This window comes from Dryobates pubescens, chromosome 25 (genome assembly GCF_014839835.1).
Source record: "Dryobates pubescens isolate bDryPub1 chromosome 25, bDryPub1.pri, whole genome shotgun sequence".
Classification (NCBI taxonomy): domain Eukaryota; kingdom Metazoa; phylum Chordata; class Aves; order Piciformes; family Picidae; genus Dryobates; species Dryobates pubescens.
In genome coordinates this window covers 8,339,481-8,365,886 of record NC_071636.1, presented here as the reverse complement: position 1 = coordinate 8,365,886, position 26,406 = coordinate 8,339,481, and the positions used below count along the sequence as shown (strand labels likewise).

Here is a 26,406-nt window from a genome sequence, read left to right as displayed (position 1 = left end):
GAGGGGAGAGAACAGAGTGGGTGCAGCTGTAACCATACTTAGCCATGACACTATCCTTCAGTGATTGTCCTGGATTGATCAGGAACATGAGGTATTTCCTGGCCTGCTTACGCTCATTCCTCTAATGAAAAGAAATTACATCCTCCCATGACACAGAAAGTGTGGTTTGTGTACACGCTTCTCTATCACCTCACAAAGGTGAAAGAGGATACAGTATTACTAAAGATCTCACCTGTCCCAGCGTCTTCCAAGAAAATAAAGTCACTTCTCAGCAGCTTCTGGCTTGAGGCACATTTTTCAGAAGCTTGTGCTGTTGCCATTCCATTACTAGTTCTTCAACAAGTGAAGATGCTATTCATGAGCATCTGTCTCACGAGACCAGCATGGACATCTAGAATATAATTAACTACAAAGCGCTCTCGTGCTCCCTAATGAGGCAGCCAGATGGGTGGGTACCAATCGAGGTGTGCACTTGGTTTCAGTGGCTGCCCCTACATGTGGTGCATTTCTTACAGCATTCAGCAGTTCATAAAAACTAATACAAAAATTTATTTTCTCTGAACAATTCATCACATCTGAACTGCAGTAGCAACCAAGTTACAGAGAGCTTCTAGCAGGTTAGTCACAGGCACAAGAGTGTAACACCATGTGTCTGGGAATGCTGTTCACAGCTGAAGACAACATCAGCAACTAAAACACTGGTAAACATACCCAAAACCAAGGCACTGTCACCTACCGATGCCTATCATCATCTCTTTGTTTCTTGGTATCTCTTTCCCTGCTCCAGTCTCTATCCCTGTCCTTCCGGTCTCTGTCCTTCCTCTCCCTCCCTCTGCTCCTCTCCTCTTTGAAGTCCCTTTCTTTCTCACTTTCACCCCAAGTCCATGACCGCTCCCTTTCTGGCCGTCGCTTATCTCTGCTCCTCTCATGGTCTCGGTCCCTTGTTCTCCAGTCCCTTGTTCCCTCACGAGACCAGTTCCTTTTCTCTGAGGATCCTTCTCCAAAGAAATCGTTTTTCACGTTAGGCAAATTGATGGGCTTTCGGAAAGGTCTGTCCCGTCCTCCGAACCGCAACTGCCCAGATTCTTTTTTGCCTCCAAAACCACCTCCAAGCCTCCGAGGAATCCATCCTCTGAGAGTTCTTTCCAGTTCGAAGTCTACAAAGATCTCATGTTGATCAATAACCAGCCTGTTAGCGTCCCTGTGGGCCTTCAAGAGAGCACGCTCCTCTTTGTACTCAATAAACGCATAACCCTTGGAAAATCCTGTGACCAGATCTCGAACCAGACGGATCTTTCTGATGTCTCCATACCGGGAAAAGACCTCCTTTAACTTCTCTTCTGTTGTCTGAAGGTTGAGCCTTGCTACAAACAGGGTGAGGTGAGGATCTCCTGTAACTCCCTTGTTGGGTACATAGCGTGCCAACATAGCCCTCCATATGGCACGGTCGTGGGGCTCTTCATCAGTGCCATCAATACTCCCAGCTTTGAGGGGGTCATACTCCTTTGCTATGGGGGCCCAGTCATTCATTGCCTAGTGAGAAAAAAATCATGCACTGCAATTCCGGTATTTTAGGGGAGAGCTGGTAATGCAAGCAGCACTTTCCACGCTGCTGTACAGTATTTTTCATCCAAAAATCCCCCGAAGTGTGACAAGCTTAAACAAATCGGCAACCTCACTGTTTGAGTTCACCTCCAGCGGCGGAGTCAAGTCGGGCAGCCTGGATGCGGCCTTACACCGGCCCCCCGCCTGCGGAGCACCGCGGGACTGCTCCCGCCACCCCAAGGGACCCCGCGGCCCCATCCCCATGGCCTGAGGGTACCTCAGCCCCGTCCGCCCCGCGTGAGTGGGCCCGGAGACCTGGTCCTTACCCCGTAGGCCTGGCCCGGCCCCCGCCGCCTCGCCTCACCAAAGGGCCGCGGCCGCCCGCCTCTCACCTCGCTTCAGCCGGCGCGGAAGGAAAGCACTTTTCCCGTCCGCAGCGACCGATTCGCCAGCTCCGTCAGGATAGGGAAGGAGGCTCCCGCCGGCGTATTTTAACCCCTGTCCTCCCGTCCCCATCAAGCAGATGCACGCCAAACCCACCCCCGCCCTGGCCCCGCACCGAGGAGCCGCGTCCCCACGGCGCCTGGCGAATGTGGCGTTGGGGAATTGCAGATGCGTTTACCTCCTTCTCCGTCCGACCCTTTTTCTCCGTCTGCCCCCAGCCCGGGACAAAGTCGGGAGCCACTCGCGGCCCTTCCCCACCGTGCCCTCACTATCCACTTAGCGGCAGCGGTGGGTAGTGTCTCCACAGGGCAAAAGGCAGGACAGGAAGTGCCGCCGGGCCGCGGCCTCCTCCATGGAAACCGCCGGGGGCGGGAAGGGTCGCTCCGCCCGCGGGCCCCGCCGGCAGCACCGCCCTGCCTGGCCTTCCCCAGGGGAGGCAGTTAGCGGCGGGCATGCAGCAGGGCCGGGAGGAGGAGGAGCTGGAGGAGGAGGAAGAGGGGGATGACGGCCCGGAGAGGGCTCTTGAGAAGAGCCCCTTCCAGCTAACGGCCGGAGATGTCTATGACATCTCCTCTCTGGTGGGCCAGGACCTGCTGCAGCTCAGCGCGGGGCCGCAGATGTCGGCCGCCCTGGCCCGGCTGCAGTTCAGGATCGTGAGGGTGCTGGAGATGCTGGAAGCGCTGGTGAGCGAGAGCAGCCTCGCTGAGGAGGAGCTGCGGATGGAGCGGGACAGCCTGCGGCGGGAGGTGGAGAAGCTGCGGGGAGAGGGGTCCCAAGGGAGCGCCCAGCAGGTGGGTGCCGGGGTCGTGGTGGGCCCCAGCCACGTATTGCAAGAGCGCAACCAACTGAAAGCTCAGCTTCTTGTGGTGCAAGAGGAGCTACAGCGCAATGAGAGCTATATCGTGAAGTCAGCAAAGAACTAATAACTATTTAGGTCTAGGGAGCTTGTGAGGTCAACATGGCCGGGGGTCAGGAGCCTGTTCACTTGGGAGCATGCGGGTTGTGAAACCTCTCTGACACCATATAAATCAGAGGATACTTGTGCCACAGTCTCGGGTCTCGGGTCTCTTTTATCCTAGCAGAAAGAGTCTCAGAAAGTTCACTTCTCACCTTTGTAGAAGGCCTTGAAACTATTTCCAGAGTGGAGATCTTCAGGGTGGTTACAAGTTGCAAGTGCTGTGGATCCTTATTCCCATTTCACTGTGGAGGTTGACCATGCTGTTTGCTTAGCACTGGGCAATGCTAGCAGAGGAGTTCAGACACAGGCAAACTTTCAGAGAGCAAAATCCATTCCCGTGCCGCTCTTGCACAGCACTGGCAACACAAAGACAACTTGACATTTAAAATGCAAACTCTAAAGCTTTGTTACTCTGGGCAAAGGAAACTGATGTCTGTGACCAAAAAAGCCATAACCACAAAGGTCTTAAATTAGGGAAGAACTCAGTTTTTGCCTCTTGCTGCCACAGAGTTTTGGTATCACATTAGACAGATTGCTCAGCCTCTCATCATCAGGAAATCAGATGAAAGCAGCTGCTTGACAAACTAGATTGCAAACACTTTGGGACAGAGCCTTTGCATTTAGCTGTGGTCAGAGCCTGTCACAGCTGGGCCCTGTACTTGGCTGGGAAATGCAGACACTGAGGGAATACAAAAATAACATGAAAAACTGTAATTAACTGCTTGGGGAAAAAAACAAACAGGATTGTGATGAATTTATACTAGTTTTAGAAATTACTAATATTCAGAGGTTTTACTCCCAAGTATCCTGGTTTTGACAGGTTGCAGGCTCCTGACCACCACCATTTATTTTACAGCTCAGCCTTGGACCAGATAAAATGGTAATAGACCTCACAGATCCCAACCGCCCCAGGTTCACATTGCAGGAACTGCGAGATGTATTGCAAGAGCGTAACCAGCTGAAGGCTCAGCTACTTGTGGTGCAAGAGGAGCTACAGTGCTATAAGAGGTATATCATGAAGTCAGCAAAGAACTCAGAACAATTCATGTCTGGGGAGCTTATAAGATCAGTGTTGCATGTCTGAGCCCCTAGATTGGGCTAGGCACTGCCCAGATGGGTAAGAGACACCTGTGCTCCCAATACACCAACAAATCAGCAAAGAGAAATCTGTGCAATATAATTTTAAAATTAAACTCCCTCTTACTCTGTTCAGTTCTCAGCCTGTTCCCTGCAAGCCTACAGTTACTCCACATACAGTCTGGGTTTTCATGCACATTGGTTCATCTCTGCAGTCATGGCAGTTGCACACATACCATTTTCATCGAAAGCCACACTACATACCAAAGAGCTTGGGGGTTTCCATCTCAGCATTAGTCAGAATTTCCTTCCTCCTCCAGCTTGCCGGCAGGGACGCCAACTTATCTACTGCTCCTTTGCTCCCACAGTGGGTATTGCACTGATCTAGAAAGCAGAACATTAACCCCTTTCAGCATCGTTCAAGATAAGCTATGGGGAGGGCTTTTGTTTGTTTTAAGACTGCCAACAGAGGGTTGTGTAAGCCACTGGAGCTGTGCAAAACAAGTAACTTTCAGAGAAGGGGCTTGGTCTTTCTAGCAGGGATCAGCCTGGGAGAATCAGTATGAACCAAAGTATCACAGTATCACTGAGGTTGGAAGAGACCTCGAGGATCATCAAGTCCAACCTGTCACCACAGACCTCATGACTAGACCATGGCACCAAGTGCCACGTCCAGTCTCCGCCTGAACACCTCCAGGGACGGTGACTCCACCACCTCCCTGGGCAGCCCATGCCAATGACGAATGACTCGTTCCATGAAGAACTTTCTCCTCACCTTGAGCCTAAACTTCCCCTGGCACAGCTTGAGACTGTGTCCCCTTTTTCTGGTGCTGGTTGCCTGGGAGAAGAGACCAACCCCTTCCTGGCTACAACCACCTTTCAGGTAGTTGTAGAGGGCAATGAGATCACCCCTGAGCCTCCCCTTCTCCAGGCTAAACAATCCCAGCTCCCTCAGCCTCTCCTTTTAGGGCTTGTGCTCAAGGCCTCTCCCCAGCCTGGTTGCCCTTCTCTGGACACATTCAAGTGTCTCGATGTCCTTCTTAAACTGAGGGGCCCAGAACTGGACACAGTACTCAAGGTGCGGCCTAACCAATGCAGAGTACAGGGGCACAATGACTTCCGTGTGGGGTGCAGGACAGGTCTTGCTCTTAGTGTTACAAATTCTTTCACCTCCAAGGCTGCTTTCCCCCAACCTCTGCCCCTCATCAGCTGGTTGTATTATTAACTCTTTGGGGCAAGAAACTGCTTCTTAATCTAGACACAAAATGCCTGAGCACATTAGATTTCAGCTGAGATATCTCAGCAGCAGCCTCTTAGATCTAGTAAGCCTACCCTTTGTCTTGTCTGATGTAGGTAAAACCAGAAAGTTAAAGTTAAATCCAAGAAGTCACGTTACAAACTGCTGCACAGCATTTCTCACAGCACTATGGGGCACCACTCCCCCACCACTCAGCTGCCTGCCTTTGCTGGGCAGCCACTGGAATGGCTTCTTGCTTTGATTTCCCAGCTGTGTGACACAGCTTATTGCAGGCTAAGTTAAAAATTAGCAGTGTGAACATTCTGGAGTGAACTATTTAAGTCACAGTGGTGTGCACACAGAGCATCAAGGCAGCTTTTCACCTCAAGTAATTCTCTGTGGTTATCTCCTCATACAGCATTGCAGTTTAAGCCAAAACCATCTTCCCTTTAAACACATTGCATAAATCCCTAATTACAATTGTACGACCACAGAGATCAGTTGTGCAGGAGAAAAGGGTAAATATGAGTATGTGTTCTAAATGTCTGGTGTATGTTGGAAATAAGCTTTATATAGCACCAGGTAACTGACATCCTCACAGAGAATGGCTTAAAGTGACTGATGATGTTTGAGGATTGCATTTTTTATCATCATCATTTATGAGTAGAAGTTACAGTGCAGATATTTGAGATCTGCAGTGTCACCAAACAGCTCATAGGCCCATTTCTGTAAGAGGATAATCTGCTTCAGAATTATCCTCTGCCTGATGTCACACCAGTGTCTAGGTGCTCTCCTGTAGTTGGATTTCCAAACTCCAGCTGACTGTTGAATAGCTACTTTCAGCCACTGCAATCAAGCTTTGAGCCACTCAGCTCTCAAGATACATGAGGTCAGCTCAGGACAGTCAATTGGCATGCTGTGAAAACACAACATAGCACACAGGCTGGTAAAACCTAACCCAGTTCCAAATAGGGAAAACAGCCTTTAGTGAAAGTGAAACTTTTGCCTCAAGTAGGTGCCTACAACCTTGTAGTACATGGCAGCTTCCAAGTAGAACAAGAAAATCAACAGCTTGGGCAAAGCCTTTCTATTCTCCTCTGTAGGATGGGAAGAGGACCAGCCACCTGGGAATCTCCCATCTGTTCCCAACTATGTGGTGTGAGCCTTCCTCTCTGCGCTGAAGGTACCACAGATCCATCCATGCAGAAAGTCACCATTTGCATCTGCACCCTACCCCTATCTTTGGGCTTTCATGCAAATCCAACATGTAATTACATTTCCCTTGCACTCCTGTTGTGATTTGCCATTCATCCTCTCTGGAGAGGGCAGCTCATTACTTTCAGTGTTCTCATTAAAGCTCAGCCTAAGCAAAATTGCACTGCAATATTTAAGGAAAAGACCAGCAATTCATTAAAAGGAACAGGCCAGGCTGTCACTCCTGTCCTGTGAACGCCCATTTCACCCATATCATAGGCTGCCCAGTGAAGGATTTAGCGCATGCAGTGACACAAAACCACAAAAAATAAACCAAGTCTCTTTTTTTCCCAGTGGGATTATCTCACAGAGAAAGGACCAAACTGAAGAACTGGAAAAAGATGCCAGTGGCAGCAGCCCTGGCCTCAGAAAGGACAGTGAAGAGAAGACAATCATCAGACGACTGTAAGTTTGGCTGCATCTTTTTTGTCAGAACAAGAGAATGCTTCACACTGAGGGAAGCCAGTGCTGAATTCTGAACTTGAGCCTAGATGGCTGGATATTGTTTTCTTCTCCTCTCTCTGTAAAATTAAAACCCAATAGATCTTTTCCTGTGGAAAAAGCACTCCACAGGAAGGCAACCTCCACGCAGGCAAGCAGGGCGTTACTTTTTACTAGAAAAAATAAGTATTTCAGAGGAAAACTATGTCATACTGTGGCCCCTGCTGGTGCATGAGGACTCTGCTGTGGGAACATGCCAGCTGTCCCCAGAGGTTTGTTTGCATTGTGTGAAGCAGCTGTACACTGTACCCACAGGCTCAGGCTCGGTCTCTAAAGTCCCCTAAAATACCAGAACACAGTGACAGAGCTGCCTCCCTGTATATTCCTCCTTTTCCAGCTGTACATTATTTCCTTTTTATTGTGGTGTTTTTGTTTTTGTTTTTTTTTAGGTTCTCTTTTAAACATGGAAAATGAGCATCCTCAAGAATTTAACCACTCCTGCTCAGAAATGGCACTGCTGAGAGCCTCTGAGGCACTGGAGAGTCAATGATGGGAAGAAAAAGCATCACTTCTGCTGTAGAGAAGAATCTCATAGAAGTTGTGTTGTATAATACTCTTTCAGAATAGGTTTTACTGGGCTATTTTAGAAACTGTTTTAAGGCAGACACTTTTTGTATTTCACAGATTCCTGCCAGATATTGCTCACACATAGAAAATAAATGTTTATAAGTGTTTTTTATTCTTATTAAAAGAGGCTGTGATGATCTGTACTACCACTTATTTATCTTGTCCACCTATCAAAATGCTCAGCCCAGATGACTGCACAATGGAAATATTTTTAAGAGCTATGTGCCAACACAGCATTCAGAGAGAGGTGCTGGGAAGAAAAAACCCATTCAGAGTGCAGTGCCCACTGCTCTTACATGCAAAGTAATTATCTTACACCAACAGTGAAGTCCCCGAAGAAAAGCCCAGCATTGCTGTTTGTCCTTTGTCTGTCTTTGCATTAGATGGGCAATACACAGGCAGAAGCCGGTCACACCTCACCCCACCCCCCATAAGAAGATGCAGTTGGGCTTTGACAATAGAACTCCTGCATACACAGGAGCAGCCATTTAGGATTGAGATGAATGATGAAGAGCATAGCAAGGGAAAAACGCTGCTGTATTGTGCTCTGCCAACATGAAACACTGCTGTCTTTCCAGAGGTGCAAGCATGCTCAAACTGGAACAGATGCACCAAGCACTTAATTTCTGATAGCTAAAGGTCTTCTGTAGTAGACAGTTGTATTTTTCATAAGCTCTAGTCTTTCAGTCATCTGTCACAAGCTAGATATTAGCCCCAGTAATGTAATTTATCACTACTGGAAGCACACAGGGCAAGCAGAGGAGTAGAAAAAGAAGTCTGAAAGAATACCAATTAGGTTCCACATTTTCAAAGCAGAATTTCCAGAGCAAAAAAGTCTGCACAGACATAAAAAGAGCAGTGACAGGTATCAAACTATGATCTCCGTGTCTTCAGAAGTAAAAGCAGGCTCTGAAATCTTTTGATTCCTTCTCATATGCTAGCAGCATGAAGAATATAGGACACTTCACACAGGCTCACATGATCAACACAAGCGTGGCTTTGCAGAAGGCAATTGTTATTTACTTTCAGAGAGAATTTATCAACTGTACATTTGCAAGGCAACACTACAGATGTCTGACCTAAGCAAGCTGCTTTAGCCAGGGGACAGAACTGCTAAAGTTACTTTGCCATCTGAATGTTAGCAAACCTTGGCCATGTCCCCACGATGTATTTTCTAGAGCATGGTGCAGGGAAAGAAGTTCCTGTGTTTCCTTAGCAGAGGCTTTGTGTTTAGAGAATTAAAATCCCAAATCAATCCTATCAGCAAGAGCCAGGATACACCTCTGAGCTGAAGAGGTGTTCATGTGTGCTCTGAACTCCATCCTCTTCTGTGGCTAATCCAAGGATGTGTTATCCAATCTTCTTTAAAAAGAGAGGGAGGAATTATGCCCCAAAACACACTAATAACTCTGAGTCCTAATAAAACAATTTCAGGTAATAAAGGCCACAGATTAAAGAGTGGTGCAAGAATAACAATCTGCCACAGAGATACAGAAGACAGTAAAACAGCTCTAGGCCACTCTTCAGTTGAAGGAGACCATAAAAGCTGCAATTATTCTTTTCTATTTACTATTTCAGATGTTCTTTAATATGGGGGGGCAGGGAAAGGTAGGAGTTAGTTAAAGCAGACAGGAGAGCATCCTAACCCTTTTGGGCTAGTCTTTTCCTGTAACCATCACAGTTGCATCCACGCTGGTACTAAGCAATCTGCACAGGTTCTTTCTCAAAATGGAAGCAAGTTCTTTGGTCAGGGCCACAACAGAAGAGGCTGCAGACCTGTTAGAGAAGCCCACTGCCTCTGACAATGCCACACAAACCTGGCAACAGCAGCTTAGCTCCCAAACCAGGGGGATCTTTCCCTGATAAGTGCTTTTTACACTTTTTAGAAGATGGCACCTTCCTATAAGGCACAAAGACAAAAATTTAAATGGCATCTTTCTGTGTGAAGTATTTTGATCTATGTATGATATGGATATATACATCAGTTCCTAGAGAAGTAAAGGATACGTACTCAGTGCAACATCAGCTTTATTACCATCTTCCGATGCAGTGCTGTTTGATTACCAGTTAAGCATTTCAGAGAAGACATTTCTCATATAAAAAAGGGAAGAGATCTTCCCCCTTTCTTGCTTACAAAAGTGGTGCTGAAGAACAGAGGTTTTAAGCTGTTTGACCTGATAGAGAGCATGCAAACGTTTAAATTAAATTCCAAAAGGAGCATTTTATTCCAATTTTGACTTCAGAGAAGTGCTCTGGTGAAACAGGATACTGTACACTGCTGTAGTCTCTGTTACTGAGACCAGAGAAAAATCTCTGCCAACTCAAACCAGCCAAGAAAGCTTACCTGTAAATCAGTACCTGTAAGGTAACAGGTCTCCAGTTAATTCTTCAGAAATGGTGAAAAGACACAGGCTGCCTCAGATGAGCTTGCCTTGTGTTTAGTAGTAACTAATATAAAGCATTTAACAGCTAATGATTTTCACAGCTTTCTTTCAAAATGCTAATGATCTGCAATGGAGTACTATAGCAGCCACTTCATCAATAATAAATATATTCTTTATTTTACAGAGACATTGTCTTCAAGTTTTTAATTTAAAAAATACATCACTAAGCCACCTCTCTTGCTGCTGAAGCATACAACGAGGATGTTGTTGCTGTTTGACCTATTACATAGGCAAGCATGTAAGATTGTCCTAGAGGGCATTAGCTGTAACAGCAGCAGCCTTCAAGACGTGAGGAACAGAAGACATTGGCAGAGTCACAGATCCCTTGCTGACGCCTTCCAGCAGCAAGTGTGGCTGATGGCTCACCGCCATTTTCATCTACACACATGCCAAGCCTGCCTTGGCAAAAATTCCGACTGGTAAGAATTCATCTTTAACATAAAGGACCTGCATTGCATTGCCTGCCTATATCACAGATTTGGTTCTCCACCAGTAGCATTTCAAATGTCCGTGAGATGCCAAGCGCTCAATTCCCATTTATGACAGTGGGACCAGACCATGCTGGACAGACCTACAGGACCAGGCAATAAAGAACCTACTTTCTTCACTGCATGAACTCCATCACTATGATTTGAAGCTGCATATGAAGATGACTCCTATTTTTCAAACCACTATGCTCTACTTCAAGCATTCACAGTAAATAAATAGCTTCTGATGTGGCTAATTAGCATAGGAAGGTAGTAAAAAAAAAAATTTTTTTTTGAGAGGCTTTTCTTATACTCCTTTAAAATCCTCTGGGAGACACCTCCAAGAATCAGCCATCAACTATAAAAAGGTACCATCTTATATTCTAGAAAATATGTAATGTCAAACACTGATTCGCATTGTGAACTTCTGTCTTCACAGTCCTAATCAGTATCACCCCAGTTTATCAAAATGCATCCTCATCTGCCTTGGAGTCATTGCTCTGAAGAAAGCAGCCAATCTGACCATCTCTTTCCCCTCAGCACCAGTGCATTTGAAGTTCACTGCCAACATGAGACACGACACTGGAAAAACTGGATTCCTGTCACAAAGTATTTGAGACCAATAGTGGCATCCATCTCAGAGAAGCCTATTAGCCCTGGGTTGTAAAGAGCAGTCTGACAAGCAGTCAAGCCATCGGATGTAAAGTCAGAGCACAGAAGTACATCTGCTGTCATAAAGATAATGCCAAGTTCATCACCCCACAGAGCAGAGCATGAGATTTCATTGCAAAAGCAGAAGCACAACTCAACTGATGAAGTTTCTGTGCAAGCCTTTGACTTCATGCTCGACTGGCACTGGTCACTAAGCAGAAGTATTCAAATTTTAGGGAGGGTTTCCTCTTATAAAAATTTTGGCAATCTAAGATGAATTATTCAAGCCTGCCTGGGAAACTGTCGTAAGTATTTAAATATTGCAAAGCAAAAAGGTAGTTTTTAAGGAGCTCAGAACACCATAAGCCGTCCACTAAAAGCTGAGGGAAGTGAGGACAGGGGAGGAATAAATGTCCACTGACTCCTTGTAGAGCACTCAGTCCACAACAACCAAAAAACCCAAAGCAAGAAGAATTAGTGTTTCAGCCACGGATGAGCTGCAATGGATGCTTTGCTTCTGTCTCCATAGTCGTACAACAGTTCTTCACCTGCTTTAATGTCTCTGGAAGCTATCAGTATGAGATGAGGCACACCATCAATGTCATGAAGCTTAGTCTGACAATTGCCACATTTGCTGTGATTAATCAGTCTTCCCAGACGATTAGTTTCTTTTGTAGCATCAACACTGAAAGAAGAACAGAGTGCAGGATTGCTGCATATCACAAGTCATGTTCGTGAGCAAAACCAAAGTGCTAATGGGATAAACAACAAGCAGTCCACACAAGGCTTGAAAAGGAAAACCAGAACCTTACAGAATATTTCCATAATTAAACAGACAGCACATAATACAGTGATGCAGGTAAGCTAAAGCAGTTCTGGGAGATTTTTAAGTTAACACAAACCCCAGAAAACCAACAACTTTGGACTATGTTTTTGAGCTGCCTGTTTCCAAGTAGCTCTCAACTCTTCAAGAGGAATAGCAGAACCCAGATGCAGAACACCACCAGAAAAGTTTGACACCTTAAACACCCTTCCCTCAAGAGAGCTGTGTCCAAGCTAAACAGTACCACTGAATAAGCCTGCACATATGTCTGCTTATGCAGAAGGCTGAGAATGTCTACATGCTACATACCAAACTTATAGAAACCTGGATAATGAAGTTCTAGTACCCCTCACTGCACAAAGAATTGTGGCAGCTATGATTATGGCATCTAGACAGCAAGTCAGACATAGGGTGCTTCAAGATAATCAATACACAAGGTATACTGTCCAGTTTTGGGCTTCCCAGTTCAAGAAAGACAGAACTGCTGGAAAGAATCACAAGGATGGTTAGGGGATTTGAGCTATGAAGAGAGACCGAGATCCCTGGGGCTATTTAGTCTTGCGAAGAGAAGACAGAGAGGATCTCATCAGTGTGAATAAATATCTGAGGGATGGGTGTCAAGTGGAGGGGAGGCCAAGCTTTTTTTGGTGGTGCACAGTAATAAGACAAGAAACAATGGGTGGTTCAAGCTTGAGTATAGAAGATTTCACCTCAACATGAGGAGAAACTTCTTCACAGTGAGGGTGATGGAGCACTAGAACAGGCTGCCCAGGGAGGTTGTGGAGTCTCCTTCTCTGAAGGCTTTCAAAACCCACTTGGATGCATTCCTGTGCAGACTACCCTAAGTCATCCTGCTTTGACAGGGGGGTTGGACCAAATGATCTCTTGAGGTCCCTTCCAACCTCTAATACACTGTGAAGTGACCCACACTCCAGTACTGCTTTCAGCCAAGGAAGAAAGAACACAGGCCGAGTAGTTGCTTTGAGAGAACTGGAGGCGGGGCAAATGAAACAGGAAATAGAATGACAAAGAATGGACGTGGGGTGGGTGTCAGCTACCAGAGAATGAAGGAGACCCAGTCAAAGGCAGCTGAAGGTTTTTCTTCCAGAGAGTTTGTCCCTACTGCTTTTCAAACAAAACCCTTGCAACTCAGGAAAAGCAGTTAATTTTACAAAAGAATACACTCAGGCAGAAGTCCACAGCAGGGCCAGAAGTCTTCATCCAAGCAGGTACAAATCTCCACACAGCTTGTGCTGTACTTCAGAGAATAGGGCTTTGAGTCACCTACCATTCCTTTTAGCCTACAGGTATAGGAGGCTCTTGGGCCATGAAACAGTGCTCCAAAAAGATTTCCTAATTCATGGCTCACATTTACAAAAAGCAAAAAACAACCTGCATGAAAACAAGAAAAGGCTCAGCAGCATCCAAAGCCTCTATCACCCCATAATTACACTGAAGGAAAGACAAGCTTACCAGTACGTTTTGCTGAGGTACTGAAAATAGTACATATAGCAGCCAGTGGATGGATCTTGAGCATAAACAGCTTCTCTCTTTTTAGCATCAGTGATCTCTATGAGATCCCCATGATATTCAACTACAAATTCTCCTCGATTAAACTGTTTAGTAGCAATTACTCCTCTTCCTTTGCCATCGATGTAATCAATCTGTTGAGTTGGAAAAAAAACATCTGGGAAGTTAGAAAGTATTTACATGGCTGCAAATAAGCTGTTTCCTAGGAAATGAGTGATTTGACAGGTTATTTTTGTGTATTGCAGACAAAGCTGTGGAGGCACAATGCACAGCACTGTGGAAGAAATACAGGATGAGTTTGGGATGCACCCTGAGTTACCAGGTATTTTAATACAAAAATCTTCTAATCAGTGAACTAAGAGTTACTCAAACCATATACAGAGGAGTTGTATCTTTTTCTTTCAAATTACCTATAGCTGAGGCAAGAAGCTTTGCCATTTCAGAGGCACCATCACCATTAGCTGCACAAGTTAACAAGTCAGAGGAACAGGAAGATCGCTCACAGAAATTATGTTTATCACCCACTACTATACTTTACTATTCCTGCCTCCTCCTGTAAATTGGAGAACTCTAAGAAGGTTTTCCTATCACCATTATAGATGTGACAGCGTTAGCCACGGGCTGCAAGAATCACAGCTCTTCTGCATTTCCAGGGTCCTTTTCTGCTTTAATTTCTAAAAAAGGTGATCAAGTAACCCAAATGGGAAACACCTGGTCCCAATAAGTAGCATTTGCTTGCAGTGGGAGGAAATCCAGTACAATCCATTATCCCAAGAGCCACAATGAAGACCTACAGTAACTGACTATAAACATGCTATGAATATATCACCCTAGAGACAGTACAGAGAGGTGCTAGCCTTTGAACATACCACAATGAAGAGACTAGATCTAACTCAGTTTCTGAAAGCTAACCTAAGAAATGAGATAGAAGTGTATTTTCAGTAAAGACTATAAAGCCCCTTCAATATTTATAACTGAGGCTGCATATACAAATTCTCCAGAGCCAAATATCACCCAATTGAAAGGGCATGCTCCAATTTTGCTGCACTTTCATCCTAGTATCAAGACACTGCAGCAGTTCTGAGACTGAGCTCTACTACTTTCTGCAGAAAGAGATGAAAAGCAAGATTCTGCATAAACAGTACATGGCTACTGAAGTTGGCATTGCAGTTACCTTCATTCCTTCTTCTTTCCCACTTGTAATTAGCTCATTTATTTTCCTCCTCTCCTCAGTCTGCAGTAAAGACAAGAACAAACTATTGTTGATAGCTTTCATAGCTTATCTTATAGCTGAAAGGAAATAATTAGCCAGTGGCACTCACTTTTTCCAAATCATCCCATACTTCTAGCAAAACTGGATGGTAAAGACAGATTTCTGCCCCCCCCAAATATACCAGCAGCTAGATTTTGTCCTAGAAGAACTGAATCAGCATTTCCAAGTGTTAAGCACGTTCTTAACGTTACTTCTGCTGTACAATAACGCTATCTGTACTTGGCCATTGAAAACCATTTACAGATAGTTACAAACTTAAACATTCAATTCACCACCACCCTTACAAATACTGTTTTTAAAGAAGAAACACTACCTCCAATTCAGATTTACTCTTCCTGGAACTTCTTCTAACTGGGTAATAATCTGTCACTTTTCGATTTGGTGGTCTTCCTTGTGTTCTAAGGGATAACAAAACCAGAGAATGCACAGATTTCAAACTATTTGTGGACTTACACCTGTAGAACAGAGGCATCTATAAGACATTTTTATTTTCAGCTTGGAATGCTGAAAGGTGATCAATAATGAACAATCATGTCTTATCAGTTTTCTTCACTTCAGATCAGAAACTACATCATCTTTTCCCCACTATTTCCATTATTCTAGTACTAATTCTTTGAACAGTAAGAATGAGGTGCCATTGGAAACCAGCTGAAGGTCACACTGCAAGTCTGAAGCCCCCTGTGTGCCTTGCCAGAAGGCACTCTAAAATTTAGGTCATGAAAACTGCTTGGCAAAGATTCATTAATGTTAGGCCACATTACTCCAATAGCATGAGAAAGCATCAGCTCAGCCAGGAAGCCTCCAGCTGCTCTGTCTCTGACATTCTCATTTGTCCACACAAGAGTAGGCCTTGAGGGCTCATTAACTGTTTTTTTCCCCTATAGGTGATTAGCAAGTAGTTCACTGGAGATAGATACACTAACTTTCCTTTCAAGAAAAACAAAATTTCTCTGAAAGACAGACAATTACTTTGGGTGCTATTTTGTATTCTTCAGACACTTTATTTTTGAGAAAACAAAGACAATTCCTCTAAGATTTGTTCCCCCACACAACATAATCATTTGCTTAAAAAAAGGCCACCAAATTAGAACAACATTTATTACAGGTCTGACTGTAATTCCTGAAGGAAAAATGCAAACCAAAGTACCTGGTGCAAAAGGACAAAGAATGAAAGTTTTACCGATTCCAGAAGTCACTTACTTTCTCCTTGGTCCACGTTTTGCTTTAACTGTCTTTTTCTGAGCTTGCTTTGCATTGGCCTCAGCAACACAGTCAGAAGGCAGAGGAGTCTTTTGAGTTTCTACAGTTTCTTGGTTTTTATCAGAGGAGGACACCAATGTATTGCACCCACTTTCTTTATCCTTCTGGTCTTCTGGTTTCATAGCACCTTCAATTACATTGCCACCATTCCTTTTTTCTGGTGACAGAAAAATAAAGTAAGGCTCTGAAATTAGGATCAACTATAGCAGAGTAGTTTAAATGAACTCCAGTGGTCTCTAGTTCTGTCAAACAGGAGAAAGACGAGGGGAATGATACAGTCTTTCTGGTAGAGCCCAGTTAGATTTGTGACTCAAGAGCTTTCCTAACCTTCCTAACATGCAGCATCTTCAGTGCAAGGTTTGAAAGAGCTGACATCTGGCATCCTAAATTATCACATTGACATAAGCTAACAGCATCCTGCACTGAAGAGGGAGAGGAAGCCTCTGGATCCCAAACTGCTGTGACCAGTAGCTGTGGATGCTGGTACCACGTGGCCAATACAGCTCAATCAAAATCCACAGGAGCTGAAGGGCTTCTGGCACTTTTAAGTCTACCTCACACAACCAGTAGGTTCTTGGTTGCTTGTCTCCTACCCTGATACAACCCCCTTCTCACTCAACTGATTTAGAGGTAGGCAAGCATGGTTTAAAGCTGAGTAAGGTTTTTACTTAAAGCAAATCACCAGGTTTAGCAGATTGAACTGTTGAGACAGATGCTTCAATCTCACTGGAGAAATGAAGCACATCTGCAAGACCACAGCAATTGGACATGCTAAAAGACATCTTCCCTTTCTTATCAAAACTGGGGAGTGACACTGGGAGATGAAAGCCCTAAGTTTCCAGAAAACCTGACATTCTGTGTTGAGTGGGACTTAAACACCTGCTTATTAAAAGTGTTTGCATGAAAATGTTTTAACACATTCCCAAGGCTATTAAATGCACCTTTAAAGATAAGCAAGCCTCCTTCCCCATCCTCTTCCATAAGCTTATGGAAGTCACTACAATGAAGCACCTATGAAGCCTGGCACTCAGAATCTACAACCTGCTCTTCTTCTTACCTGCCTTTATTTCATCCTGAAATTAAGAATCTTTTCTTCTTCTACCTGTACCTCCACCTCATTTGACTTTGAATTGCCTTTATGTAAGTCAGTATAAAGTAGTCAAATTATAGACTAAACCAATTTTAGGGAATTGAAACAGATACTCTAAAAATTTAAACTGCCATACACTGCCCTGAAGAATCAGAGCAGCAATAGAATTGCAGGAATATTAGGGCACATTGACAAGAAAAGCATCAGCTTTTTATACCCAGAGACACAAACATAACCAGACAGAAAACAGAGGGGAAAAAAAACTGATAAACTTGTGACCTAAGTTTGGAAAAGAATAAAGGCAGCATCACCTTTGTAGAGTCCCAGTTTGCCAATAGATTTATAGAATTAGGAAAGCACCTGGGCCAGAGGAGCTGCCTGGCCTACAATTTGTGGGGGGAAGCAATGAGGCAAGCAATCCAAAGTTCCTTCTTACCATCTCCTTTCCTGTAGGTTTCGTTTAGTGTTTTGCCCTGACATTTCACCTCGTGATACATGACAGAGTTTTCCTCTTGAAGTGGAGAACGAGCACCAGGAGTTTTGTTAGGATTCAGGTAGCTGTAGATTTTGGATTGACCAATAAACACATTCTCCTAAAACAGACACACACAAAACCCAGAACTTCACAGAGATGTCACGAACCTCAGGTTAGTATCCACAACACCCTGCAAAGATCAGGGCTGACAGCTGACTGTGGTAATGCAAATTATGCTGCTTTAATGCATCATCCTTGCTGCTGTTGCTATTTCCAAGTGAAAACAGAACAGTGGTAACAGGTCTTTACTAACGTAAACACAGCCCAAGAGGACTTTCAGACGAAGTGTGGCAGGATGGGGTAGTAATTACTAACTCCAGCTTCCCCCTTGTGCTTCACATTATGAATGCTGGTGCTAAAAAAATCAATCCCTGGCCTTCTCAGGAGGAAGGCAGCACCCAAGAGCATAAGCCAAAAAAAATACAAATAACACAGCAAAAACTGCCCAAGCCTAGGGCATACCTCTCGTAGCCAGAGAGGTATGAGCTTACCCAAAGACTCTCATGAGGTGTCAAATGTTACTGCAGTTAATTATATGCTCTACTGAGGAACACAGGAAACAGGAATCAGCTTTGCAGTGTGCCTTGAGTGACAGCTCTCAGAGAGTGGAGATTAAGCAATGCTATCTTTTTATCCATTATATTATTTCCACAAAATAAAGTGTAAAATTGCCCACAGCAAAAGAAACATTAAAGAGTCTACACAAGGCACTTGGCCCAGTCTGGAAAACTGCAAAGCCCTCTGGCACAGTAAGACACCAAAGGGTAGGGTCTGAACACTGGCTCAGACTTCAAGAACACTAATGGTGAGCAGTATCAAATTTAGCAAAGTTTAGCAGACTCGTGTCACCTTTGCTGTTACAGTATCCTGCCACCTCACCAAGTCTGGCTGTGTTGTGTACATAGAGCATACAGATTTCAATCATGGAATCTCAGTATCTAGGCAAGCAGATGCAAATTGGCCAGAATGAGTTTTTCTTGGCTCAATTAAAAGCACTTTTCAGACACTGCAAACAAGTTAAAATAAAAACATGATTTTTTTTTTTTTAAGAAAAGCATGCAAAGGTTTCTATTAGTTAAAAAAATTGCTCAAATATAGCTCAACAAATACTCCAGTACAAGTAGTCACACAAACACTAAGAAAGTAAACAAAGCACACAATAAAATACAGAATTTTAATAATTAACATAATAATGAATAACAAACTCAATGAGTACATAATTCACACACAAGACCAGTTGGCCACAAGGCTCAAATCTTAGTCCACAAGTAAACATTAGTAAAGATTAAGGTTACAGTAGAACAGCTTGAGAAAAAAAAAACAAGTCAGGTAGACACTCTGTGATCCCCCAATACTCCTGAAAGGCCTATGAAAGACAAGATTTACTTACGGGGAAGGAAAAAAAAAAGGGGGGGGGGGGGGGGGGGGGCGGACGACATTTAAGGACTAAATAATATGAAAATAATCCATTTTAACAATTGCAAGCAGTAAATCCTGCACTGCAAAGCTCTCAAGGTTTGGTAAAGAATTTAATTATGAGCATTTGTGAAGTAAGTCAGCAGCAGTGAACTGCAGCAGTCCACCTGCCAGCAGAGACTTCTGGCTTTGAATACACCATTAACAGGAAACGAACAACTATTTTCCCAGCACAGCTTCCTCCCCTCATTCCCGGCTCCCTGCCTGCTGTGCTCTTGGCGCTACCGAGACGCGGCTGCCACGTCTTTGTCTCTGCCAGCTTATGACCCTCCAGAACAGAGATTTTCTCAGCTCAGCGAGATACAGGAGGAGCTGCCAAGTAGCTCTGGGATTTGATGCAATAGCCACGATTATTTTCATGGGGTTTTAATTCAAAGCAACGATCCATCTCTAACCAACTGCCTGTAACAGAACTACGGCGCTGGGAAGATGGCACGGAGAGGTTGCTGAGCCCAGGGCCTGGCTGCTTGCTGACAGCCTCGGCAGCGCCTCGCGCTTGCAGGGCAGCTGCGACAGGGCACAGAGAAACGCGGAAAAAGTACGATCGCACTTAAAGTGAACCGATTTCTGTATGACCCAAGGAGCCCCAGAAGACAGGCGCCCAGGGCCCCGCAGCTCCAAGGGGCAGCTCTCATGCCGGCTCTCTCGCCCTGAAGGGGGAAGCTGAGGGCGCAGCAGACCCCAAGAGCAACCCACCCCACTCGCCCAGGCCCCGGCAGTGCTTACCCCACCGGCCCGGGGGCGACCGGAGCCCTTCCTCTCGGCGTTTTCGGGGCTTGCCTCCTCCGTGCCACCCACCCTGGCTTTGGACATGTTCTTCCCTAGGAACAAGGCGGAAAAATCGGCGCCTGAGCCATGTCCGGCGCGGACACCCGCGGTCATCGCCCGGCCATCGCCGCCTGCGCCATGTTTGAAGGACTGGATGCGGCAGGGCGAGCCGCAGCGGCCCAGCCCCTTCCCGGCGAGCTGCGCACACCGCGCGGGGGAGGAGTCCCGCCGGCCCCGGCACCCCGCGCCTCCCGGGAGGAGTCTTCGTACCGCGGAGGTGCCCCACACCGCCCGCCCCCGCTCTACGCGACATCCCTCTGCTCTGCTGGCCTCGCCGCGTCCCGGCCCCGCTCCTTCTCACTGCCGTGCCCGCACACCTTTAGCCATGATCGCGGCAGCGTGGCCCGGTTCCAGGCGCCCCCCGCGGCCAGACTGCCCCGACTGTCCCCAAGGAGCTCCCCCACCGAAACCAAACGCTCCGCAGGGAGACACCGCGCTTCCCTCCGCAACCCCATTGGTTTAACAGCGTGACAATAACCGCAACGGCGCCTTCGATTGGCGCACAGAGCAGCACCCGCCCTCTCCCCGTCACACTGAAGGCGATCACGGCTCCCGGGAACGGGGTTTAAATGTGCGTTCCCTGTGCGTTGATTGGCCCGTGCGAAGAGTAACCGGCGCTCTAATTGGCGGCGCGGGAAGGCACGCCCTTCCGCGGCAAAGCCCCGCCACGTGGTTAGGACGCCCCGCCGGGAACGGGACTCGGCGGTGCTCAGCAGAGCAGTGGGGTGGAGGCGTACCCCTTCCTGTCCCGTCCGACGGCGCATCGGCACCGCCTAGCGCCGTTCCGACAATGCCTTTGCCCTCCTGCACCTCGACGAGGAGCAGGTGGATCTCTGCTTCTCCGACCTTCCCTGCCATGGCCGCACACAGCCACCGTCACCTCTGGGGGACCCCTAACCCTGGAGGAATTGTAAAAACTCTAATCGGCGAGATTACTAAACTGCTTTATGCAAAATCTGTCTTCAATCTCCCTAGTTGAAATTAAAGTCAATTAATTCCATCCTCAAAGTTTGCCTGGAGAACAGATAATATTCAAGTATTGTGCTATCCCCAAAGGAAGCTTCAACAGCCTGGTCAGAAGCTCACAACAGGTCTAGTAACAGAGAGTTCAAAATCAGGGAAGTGTGATTGCAAGAGCAAAGCAGCAATGAGGCAAGAGAGCGCATGGATCCAGGGACATTGCATGTTTCTTATTAGTGGATGTCATGGCAATTAGGAAATCACCACACAGGACCTCTTTGGTACCCTATGTTAAGGAGAACAATTATATTGAGTAACAATGTATGACTACTCTTATCTTATCCCTGTGAAGACTTAATCTAACAACAAGTACCTGTGAGTGCTCAGGATATGGGTCCTGATACATGAGCCAAACCAAAGCTCATCATCACAAGGGATGACTTTCCACTGAAGGCTATTCTGCAGCCACAGGTTGCTGCTTGCCATGCAGGCATTCCCAGAGTGACACCATCGGCCAGTTCAGGATGGCATTACAGCTGAAAACTATAGTTTCACCTAAGAAGAACAAGAAAAAAAGCAACCAAACCAACAAAACACACACACAAAACTCCAACAGTCTGCTTCATCAAGAAATGCCCAAAAGGGACAACCTCACCCTCCCCAGCATTGCCTCATCCTTTCAAGGCCATCCCTCTGCAGTGGAGAGTAGACAAAATATGAACATATGTCACTGCAGAGGAGATGCCAGAAGGCAGCACAGTGTTTCAGTCCACTCTCTCATCATACTGTGATAGCTCTTTGCATAACCAGGCACTTTGAAAAAAGGCGAAAGGAACCCAGCTCTTTGTTGTCTCCGTAGTTCCATATGTCTGCCTCTCCACTAACAAGGTTCATGCACTTCACAGGCAACCAAAACACATTGGGTATTTTCCTGCAAACTCCGTGGGACTCAAGGCTGCAGCCAGCTGGCATCATGCTGATGAACAACTGTATCAGAGCAGGTACACCAAGCTCTCCAGAAAACCACTGGAGCCCCCCCGCAGCCACTGGTCTGATTTTTCCACCCCAATTCACACTGTTCATTTCATACAGCTAGGATGTGACTGAAAAAAAATGCATCACAAATTATTAACAATGATTTCCTTCTTGCAGTAAATGAGGAGCGTTGTTCCTAACGCCTTGGGAGAGCTCCGGAAACACCTTTGCTGTGGTTTTGCTCAGCTTTGGGCGGGTTTGGTATTTTAATATTTATCTTATATACGTGTATTAAACAAAGCAACCGAGTTTGCATTGCAGCTGTGCGGACTGCCACGAGAGGGCAAAGCAAGCTAAATCATTATCTTCCCTAGAGCAACAAAGGAAAAAACGTCATCTTTAACCGGCCTCCGCTACCAATGCGGAGGGATTACTAGGAATTAAGAAAACATGTTGGTTTTAGCCCTTTAGTTCGCTTCGAGGAGTTATGGGCATAAAGCCAGCACCGAGGGGAAGTTCAAGTGTTAACACAGATAAGGTGTAGCCCAAAGGAAGACGCGTCTGTGCTGCCACCGTGACTCAGGACACTCGCACATGGGAAAGTACTGGCCGCCTTCTCTACTCCAGAGGGAGCAGCAACACGATTCCCACTAGCACCAGCTTTAAAACCCAGTGACCTAAATATTATCTCCCGTAGTACTGCAAGAGCAGCTCCTGAGAGCACTACGCTTTAATGCGGAAAACGGGAAATCGTTTTATTGGGGAAGGGATGAAAAATTGATGAGCAAGGTATTTGGTTTACTTAGAAAGGAAAAAAAAAAAATCTTCCCAGGAAATACCTTCAGTCTAAATTAACACTTCACCCAGTTAAAAACAACCTCCCCACACTATTTTCTAAATTAAAATATCAATTTACCAGCTACTTGTTTGTTAAATATTTCCATGTGATAGCAAGCTTTTGCTGTAGAACTCACATAGCACTGGTGATGTTTGCAGTTAAATTGACAACTAACTTATTCACAAGATGAAATCCTGACAATTTTTGTTTCAGACACTGTACCTCTCCATTAGAACCCATGTAAAAACAATGCCCTAAAGGTAACTGTTGAGTGTTACATTAAGCAACGTTATTTTATGAAGTCATATAGCACAATGCCAGTAAGTGCTAACTAAATTTCATAGATTATAAAATATAATTACCTTCAGAATAGTATCTACCAACGATTAACAAAAAAAATATAATCTCAAGTGCAATCAGCAAGATCCTTATCTTACATGCAAAATCTTATGGAAACAGCATCCTGCAGGTAATTCTGCATGTGCTAATTTCACACCACAAGTGGGATTACTCACCTCTCCCAGTAGAGGATGATCATCAAATCTGCTCACAGGCCTGCCAGATAACTATCTTTTCAACTCAAGACATCAAAAACATCACTTTCTTGACGTGATTCTAGGGAGCTGGTTCGATGTGTTTAATGCTAGATACAGTGCGTGTGAACTGTATTTCATTGTGCCTTGATTTGAAGTGCGTAGAGGGCAATAATCAAGATGTCACCTGCTGTTTAAATGGTTCTTGTCTCTGGCCAGACTTCTGTCATCTTTTTCTCCATTTAGTGTCTGAAGCATCGTTAATCTGAATTACTTAGGTCAGTTTAATTAACATTGCTTTGTCTTTAAATAGCTTAGCCTAAATCTGTCTAATCCTTTATTGGTTATTTTAATCCTTAAGTTTGTCTAAAGCAAGTAAACTTGTTTAAAACAGAATGGATGGTAGTGGACATTTAAAGCAGATGTCATGATTTGCCACACTTCATTGATGTCTGCTTTGATTTTATGTTGAAGTTCTTTAAAACATTCATATTCTTAACACAACTGGGAAAACATTTTAAGATCAGTCTGAGAACCTTAAGTGCTAAAAAAGATCTCTCCAAACGTAGAACTAGCATCAGGTTTTCAATTACAATTATTTCAAGTCATCAGGTTTTCATGTGTAGCTACCTTTTTGAAGCAGAAAATTTCACAGTAGCAGCTTGGAATGTATTTAAGGGAAAACTCATTGCCAGCACATCTCCACGGGTGCGGCGTTCCCAGGTGGGTCAGCTGCGATGGCCCTCTGCATTGCACCGCTCTCTCCCTCATTCTCCTACAGGAGTCCAGGAAGCTCCTGCGAGGGAAACACTGAAGAGTCGTACGACTGAGGGTAATCGGAGGAGTCGTAGGTACCCCTCCAACGGGTAGCACCGACCCCTCCGGAGTAGTCAGAGCTCTAGAAAGCCGCCTCCCTGTGTTTTGACAGGGAGGCACCCAGGCCCGGCTTCACAGGCACACCAGTGCCAACAGCGGCGGGACGGAAATACGGAGCCGCCTGAAGGGAGACACATTCAGCAGCAGGAGCAGGGAGAGACTGAGGCAGCATCACTCGTCCTCAGGCCGACAGAACCTGGTGACAAGAGCTGCACCCAGCCCGCCCTAGGCTACCGGCTCCGCTCCCGGCCGCCCCCCATTTGCCGCGCGCCACCTGAGGCGATGCGCAATGCGCCGCCGCGCGAGCGCGGCCCCGACGCGCGGCCATCTGACGCGCCTGCGTACTGACATCACCCCACAAACACACCTAAGGCCTCCTTTCTACCCCCCTCCACTTCCCACCCTTAATGCCTTGGGAAGGAAACAGATCTCGCGAGAGCGCTGGCCATCGCGTCCCTCTCCGCTGCCGCCATCTTGGAGGAGCCGGAGTCACGTGACCGCTTGCAGCCGTTCGCCTCCGCCTTCCCCTCCCCCACCCACCGGGAACCGGGCCCAGCTCGCCGGTCTCGACTCCGACCACTGCCCTAGGGCTGGGACCACCCACGAAGACGTCGCTTTTTGAGGATAGTACATTTGCCGGGTGTTTGTTATTTTTTGAGAGGGAGGATCTAGATCCCTTCTCGTGTTGCTGGGGCAGGGAGGAACGAAGCGCAGCATGTCATGTGACGGGGGAACGCGGGGGGCGCGTGTCGAAGCCCGGCGGCGGCAGTGCAGGGGGGGATGGGCGCGAGACAGCGGCGGCGGGCGGCCACGTGACTAGGGAGGCCCCGGGTAGAGGGGGGCTGCATCACGTGGCGCGGAGCGCGCTCCAGCGGCGGGCGGCGGCTGGTGATCACGTGGGGAGGGCGCGCCGCGTCGGGTGGGGGGGGAGGAGGTGCGGCGGGGATCACGTGGTTCGGCGCGGCGGGCGGCCCCAGGCCCCCTCCCCTCCCCCTCCCCTGTGAGAGGGGAGGGAGGGCAAAGATGGCGGCCGTGAGTTAGAAAGCGGCGGGCAGCGGGGCCAGCGGCGGAGACTTCCAGGACAGGCCGTGGGAGGACCGAGAGCGAAGAGAGTGAGTCCTGTTCTGCCCTTTCTTTGGGCGGTCAGTCTTTGTGGCCGCCTCGGAGCTCTTCCTGCGCGACGGGGTCACCGCGACGCCCCCGGGGCTCTCCTCCCGTCAGTCTTCTGCCGCCGCGCACGGGGGCCCGTGGTTGCCATACGGAGAGGTTTGCCTGTAAAGGAGGCCACCGTACTGGGAGCAAGCTCCATGTCTCCTTTAGCATTGCAGCCTAGGGCGGGCCGCTCGGCCGCCCCCGCCGGGGGTCCCCGGTGGGCCAGGGACAGCGCGGCGTGCGGTGGAGGGCGCAGCTGTCTCAGTGGAGCCGTTGCTTCCCCTAGAGTCGGGCAAACTTTGTGCCGGGGGACGTGTGGGGGTGTAGGGGCCTCCGGGGCGGGTAGCGAAGCCCTCATGGCTCTGGGGGAGCGTGCGGTGGTGGCTGTTTCGGTAGCAGTTGAGTGGGGGTGGGGGGCGACGGTAGGGTTGGTTTCCCTTCCTCCACCCTGCTCACTTAAAACGGCATTGGGACCGCAGCCCGTTTCCCAGCCCGGTCCGCGCCGCTCGCCTTTGTGAGCCCTTTCCGCGGCTGGGCTAATTGTTAAGGTTTGAAATGGAGCCGCTCTGGTGAAACGAGGCGGAGGGGGGCGGGGGGGGGTTGATTTATGGTGCTTCGGTGGCCGTAAAGGCTGTAATGAGGCGCAACCCCTTCGCCCTTCCCTGGGATCCTCATGCTATTAAAGGGACATTAAGGAGATGAAGGTCTGAAAACAAAAGTCGTGCATGGGACACAATTACGCAGCCAATTCTAGCCCAACCCGGAAGTTTATGTCGGGAACACGTGTTGGTGGGGAAGGTGGCGAGGCTGGGAAGCGGGAACCCTCCCGCGGGGCTCGCCTGCCCCTCCGAGCCCGCTGGGGGCCCTGCAGCTCCTGGGGAGCAAGTGGTGGGGCTGAACACCGCCGCGACAGATCCGGCCTCAAGTCCAGGGACTCTTAACGAGCGCACCTCAAACAGAGGTTGCTAGGGTGAGTAATTGTTTAACATAAAAATGCCCTAACAGACTGAAGGGGAAGAAGCCTTGTGGGTTTTTCTTCTATTTTTTCGGTTGTCTCGTTATTGGTTTTAGCCGAACAGATACCACACTGTGCTTGAAGGTATAAATTATAA

At 47.0% G+C, this 26,406-nt stretch overlaps 5 protein-coding genes across 12 annotated transcripts in view; 3 read left to right on the top strand and 2 right to left on the bottom strand.

Annotated features, from left to right (window-relative positions):
- Positions 1 to 439: 439 nt before the first annotated feature.
- On the bottom strand, positions 440 to 3,192 carry SNRNP35 (small nuclear ribonucleoprotein U11/U12 subunit 35). Of its 3 annotated transcripts, none has more exons than XM_054172915.1 (2): positions 3,100 to 3,192; positions 440 to 1,533 (listed from the first exon to the last, which is right to left on the bottom strand). In XM_054172915.1, exon 2 carries the CDS (start codon positions 1,528 to 1,530, stop codon positions 733 to 735), a length of 798 nt encoding a protein of 265 aa, XP_054028890.1. In that variant the 5' UTR covers positions 1,531 to 1,533; positions 3,100 to 3,192; the 3' UTR covers positions 440 to 732. The 3 variants fall into 3 exon arrangements, with proteins under 3 accessions (XP_054028890.1, XP_054028891.1, XP_009907865.2); XM_054172916.1 differs by lacking the exon at positions 3,100 to 3,192 and adding an exon at positions 1,938 to 2,088; XM_009909563.2 differs by lacking the exon at positions 3,100 to 3,192 and adding an exon at positions 2,168 to 2,248 and having other exon boundaries at positions 441 to 1,533.
- On the top strand, positions 1,725 to 2,285 carry LOC104308466 (basic proline-rich protein-like). The gene has a single exon (XM_009909671.2). The coding sequence runs from the start codon at positions 1,725 to 1,727 to the stop codon at positions 2,283 to 2,285; it is 561 nt and encodes a 186-aa protein (XP_009907973.2).
- On the top strand, positions 2,433 to 7,785 carry RILPL2 (Rab interacting lysosomal protein like 2). The gene is made up of 4 exons (XM_009909564.2): positions 2,433 to 2,780; positions 3,804 to 3,955; positions 6,810 to 6,920; positions 7,406 to 7,785. Exons 1-4 carry the CDS (start codon positions 2,442 to 2,444, stop codon positions 7,428 to 7,430), a joined length of 627 nt encoding a protein of 208 aa, XP_009907866.1. The 5' UTR covers positions 2,433 to 2,441; the 3' UTR covers positions 7,431 to 7,785.
- Positions 7,786 to 10,795: 3,010 nt separating this feature from the next.
- On the bottom strand, positions 10,796 to 24,258 carry KMT5A (lysine methyltransferase 5A). Of its 5 annotated transcripts, none has more exons than XM_054172914.1 (8): positions 23,249 to 23,884; positions 19,859 to 19,953; positions 17,558 to 17,714; positions 15,972 to 16,188; positions 15,085 to 15,169; positions 14,673 to 14,732; positions 13,442 to 13,632; positions 10,796 to 11,830 (listed from the first exon to the last, which is right to left on the bottom strand). In XM_054172914.1, exons 2-8 carry the CDS (start codon positions 19,943 to 19,945, stop codon positions 11,620 to 11,622), a joined length of 1,008 nt encoding a protein of 335 aa, XP_054028889.1. In that variant the 5' UTR covers positions 19,946 to 19,953; positions 23,249 to 23,884; the 3' UTR covers positions 10,796 to 11,619. The 5 variants fall into 5 exon arrangements, with proteins under 5 accessions (XP_054028889.1, XP_054028888.1, XP_054028887.1 ...); XM_054172913.1 differs by lacking the exon at positions 23,249 to 23,884 and adding an exon at positions 21,294 to 21,434; XM_054172912.1 differs by lacking the exon at positions 23,249 to 23,884 and adding an exon at positions 20,278 to 20,469.
- Positions 24,259 to 25,116: 858 nt separating this feature from the next.
- SBNO1 (strawberry notch homolog 1) overlaps positions 25,117 to 26,406 on the top strand; it is a 32,089-nt gene continuing 30,799 nt past the window's right edge. Inside the window, exon 1 of one of the 2 annotated variants that reach the window (XM_054173319.1) lies at positions 25,117 to 25,254. The gene's annotated coding sequence lies outside the window, so the exon portion shown is untranslated. Of the gene's footprint in view, positions 25,255 to 25,923; positions 26,265 to 26,406 lie in introns of those variants that run through there. The other variant, XM_054173321.1, reaches the window with a different exon arrangement.

What these genes read in the sequence shown, in the direction of transcription:
- SNRNP35 (XM_054172915.1), bottom strand. Translation starts at nt 1,530, where the DNA reads ATGAATGACTGGGCCCCCATAGCAAAGGAGTATGACCCCCTCAAAGCT.
- LOC104308466 (XM_009909671.2), top strand. Translation starts at nt 1,725, where the DNA reads ATGCGGCCTTACACCGGCCCCCCGCCTGCGGAGCACCGCGGGACTGCT.
- RILPL2 (XM_009909564.2), top strand. Translation starts at nt 2,442, where the DNA reads ATGCAGCAGGGCCGGGAGGAGGAGGAGCTGGAGGAGGAGGAAGAGGGG. An exon ending in GAGCTACAGTGCTATAAGAG is followed by an intron (nt 3,956 to 6,809) that starts GTATATCATGAA and finishes TTTTTTTCCCAG; the next exon opens with TGGGATTATCTCACAGAGAA. An exon ending in AAGACAATCATCAGACGACT is followed by an intron (nt 6,921 to 7,405) that starts GTAAGTTTGGCT and finishes GTTTTTTTTTAG; the next exon opens with GTTCTCTTTTAAACATGGAA.
- KMT5A (XM_009909565.2), bottom strand. Translation starts at nt 20,014, where the DNA reads ATGACCGCGGGTGTCCGCGCCGGACATGGCTCAGGCGCCGATTTTTCC. An exon ending in GTCGCCCCCGGGCCGGTGGG is followed by an intron (nt 17,715 to 19,858) that starts GTAAGCACTGCC and finishes TGTCTGTTTTAG; the next exon opens with GAGAATGTGTTTATTGGTCA. An exon ending in AACCTACAGGAAAGGAGATG is followed by an intron (nt 16,189 to 17,557) that starts GTAAGAAGGAAC and finishes TTCTGTCACCAG; the next exon opens with AAAAAAGGAATGGTGGCAAT.